Consider the following 11,181-nt stretch of genomic DNA (forward strand, 5'->3'; position numbering starts at 1 on the left):
ATAACTTTTTTTAATCTCATATGCGAAATACGTTTTATCTCGATTAAAGCAGCGAGATATCATAGGACGTCATGAAAAGTTTTCACTTAATATTTTGGTGATTAAAAAATCGAAAGATATAATTATATGTACATGAATTTGAACCTCCAAGAGCTATACTTTTATTATTTTCAAAATTAATCTATCTTTTATCTTGGTGTATTAAAAAAATCGAGACGTATGATAACTATTATCATTATTATTTTTTAAAATTGTTATATTTTTTACCCAGAATATTAAAATTAAAAGAAAAATCTAATTCTATAGAGTTTAAGATAAAAATCAAAATTTCTATGATTCTAGATAAAAATCAAATTCTCTCGATATTTACACTTTAAATATTTAAATTATTGAATTTTTTGGAGGATTTATGAAAATAAAAGGGTATGATTTTTGTAATGTAATATAATTTTGTGTAAAGAAAATTTACAAAAATTTTTTTTCATAAAAGTCTCAAATAAAAATTTGGTTTGAATAATTATTTTTAAAATATTATTTTAGATATTTTAGCATATTATTAAAACAAATTCAAAAAATCACTTAATTTTGAATTATTTCAAAAAAAATTTATCAAAATTATTTTTAAAATAAACTTTTTGAAAAAATTATAATTTTGACAATATTTCGAACTTCCATAATGTGTGTTTATGTTATAAGAAGTCAATTAATTTTGTTACTTAACAAAAATTAATATAATTTTTTTTAATATTTTTAAAATCTATTTTTAAAATTTATTTTAAAAAAAATCTAAGTTAAAACAAATAGATCCGGTGTCTCTTTTAGACACAGGTCAATACTAAAGTATATTAGCTTGTGAGTCCCCTGCTCTCTTTATTTTCGTTTTTAAAATCAATTACTACCTCCGTTCCTTTTTATAAGAGAAAATTCACTTTTTAGATTCATTAAATAATCAATGTATCTAGTCTACAAAGAGACCAAATACATTAGCTATTCAATGAACCTAAAAAATGACTTGTCTCTTATAAAAAGGAACAGAGGTAGTATTAGTTTGCTGTACACATGAGTTCTACATTGTGAAAAAAAAAATTTAAATAACAAGGTTTAAAAAAAAAATTACAAAAAAAACAAGTTTTTCAGAAAATTTACCAAAGTGTCTAGGTTTTGCAAGATCCCCTGGAGTATGCGCCAAATGAATTGGCGCATTAGTACAAAAATTATGTGTATGCGCCAAATGGTTTGGCGCCAATGTGGATGTTTTTTTTTTTTTTTTTACTTTTTACAAACACTTATACGCCAAATGAATTGACTAATTCAAGAAAATTTGTACTAATGCGCCAAATGGTTTGGCGCATACTCTAGAGGGTCCTGAAAAACCTAGACACTTTGGTAAATTTTCTGAAAAACTTGTTTTTTTGGTAATTTTTTTTTTAAATATTGTTATTTAAATTTCTTATTCCTACATTGTTCTAATTTGAGTCTTTATCTCCTTTGACAATTTAGTTTTTGTTATTGCCATTGTTTTTTGTTCTACTTTACCTTATTAAATTCACACTTATTAATAATGATGGATTCATTACCTACTTTTGTGTCTATCTCTTTTTAAACGGTACTCCACTTACCATAACATTTGAGAAACAAAGAGAATTCTAACACCTTTCATTTTATACACTAAATACTCTACAAGAATGAAAAGAATTCCATTTTTTTCCAACACTCCAATTATTCTTATCACGCATCTTTCAGTCAAAACATAAAATATATTTTTCTCAGTTGAAGTATCTGTACAATTCACGCAGGAAAAAACCAGCTTCTCAATCACATTATTCAGTAATTAAAAAGACAGCTGAGAGGGAATTTACAAGTCGTTCTGCCTCTTATTTCAGGTACTGCGGCATTACATCTCCGGAACGATAAGATCTTATTGAAATTCTTTTGAAGAAACAGTCAACTCTCGTATCCACCCAAAACTTGTGGATCAACATTCACAATGTTACAACCTTGACCGTCGGATGCATTTTATAGGATTGAAAGGAATGTGTCTCCTAGTACCAGATAATAGTCCCACATTTTTCGAATTCGATCTGACATCCCAATCCTCAACTGTCTTGGGGACACATACGTCAAACAATATTTGGCCAAGAACCCCGTTAGCATTGATGCTTGGACGGCTTGGGAGATGAATAAAATTTCCTTTTCGCTCATCTGATACGGACCCAACATCTTTACCGTCATAATATTCCAGTGAACCAGGAGACAAATTCTCACTTGGAGCAACAACAAAACCCTGGAAACTAGTTGAGGTTGTTGCTGCTTTCCTCAGTTCAGAGAACGGATCGGTGATCTCATTTCTTATTCCCTCTATGCCCAGATTCTCATCTTCAATTCTTCTGTTCTTGTGACTATAAGTTGCGACTGCCTTGCCAAGGATCTCGATGATAGCAGCTTTGTATTCATCAGGATGATAATGGAAATGACCTGACATATTCATGTGGAATTCAATACGTTTTTCCCCTTGTACATGCATGCAATGAAAATTACATTCATTCATAATAATTTGCATGTTTGCACATCATGAACGCAACTTTAATATATGCTGTTAATCTAAAAGTTCGAAGTTACAGCAAGAGCTACTATGTGCTATTATGCATAACTAGTTAAGATACTGACCTACGTGAGGAGAGGAACTCCACTTTACCATCTTGACATCGCCGCCAAGGTCTTTTAATCGATGGAAAAAATTTGAAACAACTTCAAAAGGAGCGAGATCATCATTTTCTGAACAAAAAATGAGATACGGGACCTGCATACTCTGGAACAAAAAAAGCAACTAATGAGATGTCAAACATTACCTAAGAAAAAAAAATGGAGGTAATCCGTTGATTATATTTAGAAATCATGTAACTGTGTATTCTTAGCTGCTTACAGTGGTGGAGTAAAGTGTTCGCCAATACTCTGCACGGTGGGATTCAAATCTGTTGAGGAAAAGGGAATCAAGACCAGATGCTATGCCATTGGCAATCCATGAAGCAAATTTTGGTGGATGGGACACTTTTAAAACAGATGGGTGTAGAATAAACTGGACGCCCATATCACTGGTAAAATCAACTGGACTGGAATCATAAATATAGCCAGAAATAGAGTCTCTAACAAGCTGGTAATCATCCTGTGCAGTTAAAAAAGTTTAGACGCGGTAAGTATATAATAAAAGGTAAATTGAACAGTGTTTTTTATTTTGTGAACAGGAAAGATATTAGGACAAAATATCACCGCCCAGTACACATAAGTCCATGTTGCAAGAACTTTCGCAAAATATTTGACAAAGGGAAATAATGATGAATTATGTTACGGAGCATGGATGGCAACCTAGGGGTTTGACACTGTATACCTCATTGCACACATGCACATTTTTTGAGAAAAGTTGAGAGCTACTCTCTCCGTCCCATATTATAAGAAAAATTCACTTTTTAGATTTATTGAATAATTAATGTATCTGGTATGTATATATATATATATATATATATATATATAGATATATATATATATATATATATAGACCAGATACATTATTTAATGAATCTAAAAAGTAAATTTCTCTTATAATATGGGACAGAGGGAGGATGTTTTAAACTTTAGACATTGATGAGTTTACAAACTATGCAGTCTATGTTAACTCAATCCTCCTCTAAATAACCTGCTGATGAGAGAAAACATACCATATTATGTGTTTCAGACTTCCCAGTAATTATCTGGATCAAAGGAAAACAGTGTAATCAGCTGTCAGACTTAAGAGCTCTTACAAAGGAAAACAATGATAAAAATGTATACAAACACACAAAAAAAGTCCAGAGTCTGCAACAAATATACAAAATACCTGAAGAACCTTTAACATACAAGCTTTTGCACCACCCGAAAAAGATGCGAAGACAATGGGACAAGGCCTAATTTTCAGAACCTGCACAATGAACAAACAGCAGTATTTGACTATTTGTAAGCTTGTTCATACGGGTAACTTTTTTTACTGAAATAATAAATTTACAAATTCAATAGCAGTTTAAATTTTAACAGTCAGATTATTTCATAATAGAGTTTAAGATGCCAAGGAAACTTTAGAAGAGTGAGATATTTTAAGCGAGGAGCATTATGAAGAATTGCAAAATTATCTACTGAGATAAAATGTAGCTTTATATAGTAGCTGTGCAGGACAAACCGACTTGTAACTGAAATACCTAAATGAGCAACAAAATGTGCCGACTCAACACACTCTGTTATGTACAAAACTGACCGGTTAATATATAACAACTTAGCTTAGCTGTACTAGCTATACTCTAATACTTCAATTTTCAGACTATTTTAGACATGTTCTAATCAATGTGACGAAACAAGAAAAGATGTTACATATATATGCTTCTTATCTTATCCAGACTCATTTTGTGTAAAATCTTAAAACAGGATCATCGACCACTTAAGTGTGCGAGGAAAATAATCTTTTTTAGCCGAATGGAATTCATTGATGACTGACCTACAAAAATGGATGGACTACCGTAAAACATACCTCAACGAGTTCATTTAGAATATCAACAGCAGGATTTGTGGCTTTATCGGGGAAGAACCTGCAAATAATATAAATGTTATAATCATGACCCATGGGGATGAATAACCAACCAAGCAGTTTGTTGGGTCCAATGACTAACTTTTATAATTGTACTATTCCTGGCTTGCCTCAGCTTATTTACTAAGCTTGACCAAGGATTTCTAAAAAGCAAATTTAGCCAAAAATGTTAGGCTTTAAATTTTGTAAAATGTGTTTGGAGATTGATGGGGCCGCCTTATTTGAATTAATGTGCATAATATGATAATACTATCATCACTGTCCTGATTAACTACTTGACCTTGTTAGCATATTTAAATGTTTAGTTTTATCCCATTAGCCAACATAAAGACATTGGCCTCATTAAAAGGTCTTACTACAAAGTAGGCTTTTCAAAAGATCAGATCAAGCCTCTTTAAAAGGTGTAGGTTAAGTAAATAAGCCAGCCATGTTTTAAGGTTAGAGTTAGCATAGGCTAGTGTGACTCATTTCTGCTCATAGTTATCCAATATACATTGAGATGGGTAGAGAACCGCAGTATAGATGATTCCTAAATCATCAGCTAGCAATTTTACCAAACAATTAAACATGGACTTCGAGTTAAGATTCCTAACAGAAAATGCCTCCAGTGGCAATTTCAGCCAGCACACAACACAAGTAGTATGGTCTAACTACTGGTCCACTATTAATCATACCTCATGAAGCTAATACGTGAAGTTCTTTCAGCAAACATAAAAAGAACAACCTGGAAGAGCCCCCTCCCCTGGCTCCTTTTTTGATGCATAAAATTATGATCAGGCTTCAATCTTCATTGTGCCAATAAACCACAATGTCAGATACTACTAAACACATGAGTAATGCTATTCACTGATTCTCTTCTGCCTTGAAATCTTTTGGCATAAAATATCCATTTAGCACCCATTTTAGTAATAAAGCATTAGTAGTAGCGGTTGTAAGTCCATGCTTCTTAGTTCTTATTTTGATTTAGGGTTGTTTCTAACTCCACAACATTCTGTGTACCAAACTACCACGCACCGCATATCCACTTTGCTATTGTTGTTATCTAGTCCTCAATCCCATACATAGAAAACACAGCAAGACTACACTATGCATTGTGGATTAGGTTGATTATTCATTCATTTAGAGTTTTGAGTTTTCTTACTATGAAGGTGTCAACTTAATGGTAAGGGTTTAATCTTATAACATCAAGGGAGAGAATCCAATTTCTATATAAGACAATTGTAAAATAGTCATTAATGAATCACGAACACTGGAAACATGACACCAACACCTGACACGTCGACACAGATTATAATTTAAACATTAATTAATTAAATGTAATCAGAGGTCTTGGTGCTACAAAGTTCATTAGTTTCAGTTTAATAAATAATAATTTTACTCTTCCCTAGTTTTTTCTAAAATGAACTAATAGAACTCACATTCATCTATTTTTACAATTGAAAAATGAATTAACAAAACTAATCATCTATACAATAGTTAGTAAAACACTATACTACTAATATGGTGCTATCAAATTGGTAGTTGTTGTGAGAACACCATCATCAACCTATAATCAAACTCTTATTATTTATAACAACAAAATCATGATCAATATCAAAATCATAGGTTAAAAACAAGCTCACATATTGAGAAATTGAGAGTGGCATATAATCGAATTCCATCCAAAAGAAGCATAAAGATCCACATATCTCATAAAGTGCTTCTCCTCACTTGACATCCACGCGAACACCACAACTATCCCATTCGCTTTCTCAAAATCCACCTTTCTCCCCCAATAATATCTACCACCAAATCCCCACATTCTCGATTTTCTTCAAACACCAGAAAAATTGAGGATGAAACAAAAGAAAGGGTTAAATTAAACACATGCAATTTCGGTTTTCGCTGTTTGTGTTGTAGTTGAGGGAGGAAGCACGACGAAACGGTGTCGTAAAGAATTGAGCTCTCACGCTATGAAGATGTTTGTTTGAACTCACGCTAGCAGAAAACTCCGTCTATTTTTTTTTTCTTAGTGAGTATATTTTGGGATTCACATGGGAAAAGTCAAACATATCCTTGATTATTTTTTTACTATTTTTGTAGTATTTATCGGGTGTTGAATTGAATGGCGATATTTTTACTATTTAAATTATGTGGAGTGTCGTAGTATGTTTATCTTTGAAGATAAATACAGTCGTTGTCGTTATCTTATACCTCACCTGGTCCATTCGATTAGTAGCTTTTGCACGGAAGGTTGATTGAAATTTAATTATTACTAGCGTACAGCAACTAGTTTTATTCCGTTCAGATTCGGGATTTTATTTATAGTAATAAATTACTCCAACGTTCACCAATGTATTGAATGCTTCTACACTTTAATGTAATAAATTTCTCTGTTTTTGGTTAATAAAGTCTTTTATTCCAAAAAAAAAATATGGAACCAAACATACATTTATACTTTCTTTTAGGTCTTTAATATATAAAAATTTGATGTATTTTGATAAAAATTTGATGTATTTTGATAAAAATTTGGACTAAATATATCAATTTTATTGAATTTTTTAGAGATTAACTATAATGGAATGAGGTGTAAGCATTTAATAAAAATTTACTATTCAGTCATGTTATAGGATTAATTTTAAGTAATAGAATATACGATGGTGATGGGTTAATAACTCATGTTAATCTCTTTTTTTATTTACTATTAGAAAGGAGCATTCAATAGTATTTTTAATAGTCCTCAATTATTTCAATTTTTAAAGGAGTATTATGCTATGTTTAGATATCATAAATAAAATGAAATGGAATGGAGTAGAGCGGAGCTGAATGGAGAGGAGCGGAACGAAGATACCATTTCACTGTTAGAAAATTTTATGACGAAATAAGGTAAGTTGTTCATTCCGCCCAAATCAGAGGGGGAGGAATATGGTGGTAAGTGATGGAATGAAATATAATCCATACCACTAGGGATGGCAATTTGGCCCATACCCAATGGATACCCATAAAAATACCCACATCGGGTAGGGTAAAAACCCGCAAAAATGGGTACGGGCACGGGCACGGGTAATTACCCATTAAAATATGCGGGTATGGGCGCGGGCACGGGTACCTTACTACCCACCCCGCCCCATACCTGCACTACATATTTATATAATGTCATCATCTATATTATTATATAAAAAAATGCATGTTTCTAAATTTTTTTAAAAATATATCGCTATTAAATCATTACACATTTTAATAAAAGTGTTTATTTGTTTCTCAACTCAACAATAACATGCATATTTTTTTAATATTGTTAAAAAAGACTTAAATTACATGATATTTGTAATACCCTACCAATATGTGTCTAGAATCATATCAGCAGAATACTAATAACTGGTACTGAGTACATACAAAAGTCAGAAATAATAACATAAGTGTATACATTTCAAAATCATCTTGAAGATGGATACAATGAATATATCTACACAAAGATATTAATACACAGCGGAAGAAAAGATTAGGCACGGTCTTCACGACATCCGATCAAAAGCTCTTGATCCAAACATCTAGTAAAACTCGATCTTGCATGGTACCTGAAAAATAATAAGATGAACGGGGTGAGATTACTAAATCTCAGTGAGTTCCCCTATCTTATGGGTCCTCTCGGCTCTACAAGGTACATACATAATCTACAGATCCATCTCAGATCCTAAGGTTTCCTCACTATCCAGTACAGGAAAGCCTATCAACTCGTAGCACCACGATTGAGTGTCCACTGACCACCCAATTGGATCCACTGAGAACATATCACATGTTCGAATATTAGGTACATGTTTCCTCCAGAATAGATCTTCCGGATTTACCTGCCAACCTTCTGTCGGGAGCTACCCTCAAGGTCTGGTCTTCCGGGTTTACCTGCCTATCTGCCCTCGAAACAAGACCCTAAAACATACCTTTTCAATCTACATGGTAAGTAACTCATATGACTATAGAGAACCATGGAACCGACATTGAATCGCTACAACGATTCAACTCGTCCAATTTCCTGGGTCCAAATCTCACATAGAAATTCACCCATAAGGAAACAACAAAAGGAGAAGGTGAGGTACACATCCCCGGGAGTTCATCCCCGAAGAATAACTCCTGAACTAAGGAGTCGACCCATTCCCGAGACCAAAGCCCGAGAATGCCTGCAATATATGTGGCACAGGGGCATCCTTGAAATTTCTTCACAAGAAGTAGCCAACATACATGTAACGTGCCTACTCGCAGTTACTGTCCTTTTGTATGTCCTCTAACCCCTCGTCACATACTTACTACACCATTAGATTGTAGAATTTCAGAAGAAGTCGCTTGATAGGAAAGAGGGAATATCAGGCTAGAATATGTTCATATATCTTAGTTTAGGTATCCTAAGGCTCAGCTTACCATATCCATATTTTATTTATCGACGTACACAAGTTTCACCAAGTTGTAAGGCCTCCTCGCCTCTTGGTTCACTTGCTTAGCTTCACAAGCTATAATACCTAAACATCTTTAGTGAACATGGCTAGCTTTTATTTTCATCACCGCTCATTAGGACGGTTAACGAATCAATTATTCGAGTATTATCTTTTAGTAACCAAGGTACAAGAATATTCACATGGATTTAATTAGTACTTAATAGTATGCTAAGGTTGTGGAAGCTTAGACATCTCGTAGCCCTTTTCATTAGCTTTCTAATGCCTTCGACGGCGTCCAATTCTGAGTTACGAAACTCCAGTTATGGTCGAAACAGTAAAGGGAGGATTTTCTGTCAGGTGCAATCGATTTGCACTGGTGTGCAATCGATTGCTCGCTGAATCAGAAGCGCAGAAAGTCAATTTTTCACAGTGCAATCGATTGCTTGACCCCTGCAATCGATTGCTTACTGAACCAGAAGCAAAAATCACGTTTTTCTTGCATAAAACCAGTTCCAATAGTGTTCTAACTCATCCATAGGTTCCCCAACAATCCAAATTCGAACCCTAACATGTAACAACATTCTATAGCATCATATACATGTATCAACACATCTATCAATACCAACATGCATCAAGAATTTTCTCATTCTAATCCTTGTTCCCAAACATGCAATTCACAAAACCCCAATTCCTACCCCAAGTTCTAACTATGGAACTCACCTTGAGTACAAAATTCTGAATTGATGATGGAGATGATGATGATCCACACACACTAAGCATGATCCTTGAAATCAAACTTTGATATCTCTAAGTATCTTGCACATGCATGTTGATGGTGAAGAATCTTGGAGATCCCTTCTTCATTTCCCATGTTCTTCACTTTCTCTCCCTCCAATCTTAATACTAAATTCTGATTTCTTGAAATAAATGAATGGCATGTGTAACCAAACAAGTCCTTATGTTATTCACTAATTAGAAAAAGACCAATTTGCCCTCTAACTAAGATATATTTACTAGTTTGCCATTTAGTTAGATTCTAATCAATCCCTTTTGATTTCCTCTAACTTCTCTTTCTTAGTTGCCATTAGGTTCATTAGTCTTTATTCTCATGCTTAGAGAATTTAGGATGTTACAATATTTTATAATTAAAGAATTTAATTTTACTATAAATGCGGGTAAACGGGTACGGGTATGGGCATTGAGGTACCCACAGGATACGGGTACGGGGTTGAATGTTGATACCCACGCGGGTTTGGGCTCGGGTACGGGGATTTTTTTAATCTGCGGGCATGGGGATGGGTACTATAGTACCCTGCCCAAACCCTGCCCATTGCCATCCCTACATACCACTCCATTCTGCTCCACCCCATCTGTTTTTAAATTATCCAAACAATGGAAAAATTATTCTATTACATATCATTCCGCTCCAAACAAAGCCTTAAACCTTATAATTAATTATGTTAATCATTAAAAAATAATAATATACTCATAAGTGAATTCATGAAGATTAAATAATGATATGGTTGGGTCGGTCCGAATATTGATTCATTTTAGAGTGTTTGTGTAATAACATATGAGGCATATTTATATAAGTTATAGATTATTATGGACCATACAAATGCAATCTTGTCTTAAGGGTTGATCTGAATATTGAAATATGGATTCACCCTTATCTCACACACACGCTTGTCCTATGGGTGTGTTTAGAGATTAAAATTTGGATTCACCCTATTTTTATCATATACGAAGCAGACAAGAGTAGAAAAGTCTCAAGGTGTATTCAGAGATTGAAATTCAGATCCACCCTTATCATATACATCACATTGTCTCGAGGGTGTATCTGAGTATTGAAATCCGGATACACATTGATTTCCTCAGACCAAATGGCAATACTTGTTTTATGACATACAAACACATCAAAATCTTAACTCCAATATTTATTCAATTAATGTTAGATATACATTAAAACACATCAAAATGGATTATGATTACATCCACAAAAATAGAAAAACTAACAATACATTCATGTAACATTGTATGATAAAAATTAAAATGTATTAAAAGTATGCCACTACCTAAATCTACGGATGGTTTTGCCTTTGAGTTTTCCTAATTTACTTATTTTTCAATATCATTCAAATTGATAAACTCTTTCATCATATCCAA

General features: G+C 33.3%; 1 protein-coding gene across 1 annotated transcript; it reads right to left on the reverse strand.

Annotated features, from left to right (window-relative positions):
• Positions 1 to 1,737: 1,737 nt before the first annotated feature.
• Positions 1,738 to 6,643, reverse strand: LOC131660877 (uncharacterized). The gene is made up of 7 exons (XM_058930234.1): positions 6,232 to 6,643; positions 4,553 to 4,610; positions 3,872 to 3,952; positions 3,714 to 3,746; positions 2,924 to 3,163; positions 2,668 to 2,809; positions 1,738 to 2,475 (listed from the first exon to the last, which is right to left on the reverse strand). Exons 1-7 carry the CDS (start codon positions 6,408 to 6,410, stop codon positions 1,991 to 1,993), a joined length of 1,218 nt encoding a protein of 405 aa, XP_058786217.1. The 5' UTR covers positions 6,411 to 6,643; the 3' UTR covers positions 1,738 to 1,990.
• Between the last annotated feature and the right edge of the window lie 4,538 nt (positions 6,644 to 11,181).

The sequence above is a fragment of the Vicia villosa genome, linkage group LG3 (assembly GCF_029867415.1).
Source record: "Vicia villosa cultivar HV-30 ecotype Madison, WI linkage group LG3, Vvil1.0, whole genome shotgun sequence".
In the NCBI taxonomy this organism is placed as follows: Eukaryota; Viridiplantae; Streptophyta; class Magnoliopsida; order Fabales; family Fabaceae; genus Vicia; species Vicia villosa.

Coding starts and splice junctions, on each gene's coding strand:
- LOC131660877 (XM_058930234.1), bottom strand. CDS start 6,410: ATGTGGGGATTTGGTGGTAGATATTATTGGGGGAGAAAGGTGGATTTT. Junction 3,953..4,552: donor TTCTAAATGAACTCGTTGAG/GTATGTTTTACG, acceptor TTCATTGTGCAG/GTTCTGAAAATTAGGCCTTG. Junction 2,810..2,923: donor GAACACTTTACTCCACCACT/GTAAGCAGCTAA, acceptor TTTTTGTTCCAG/AGTATGCAGGTCCCGTATCT.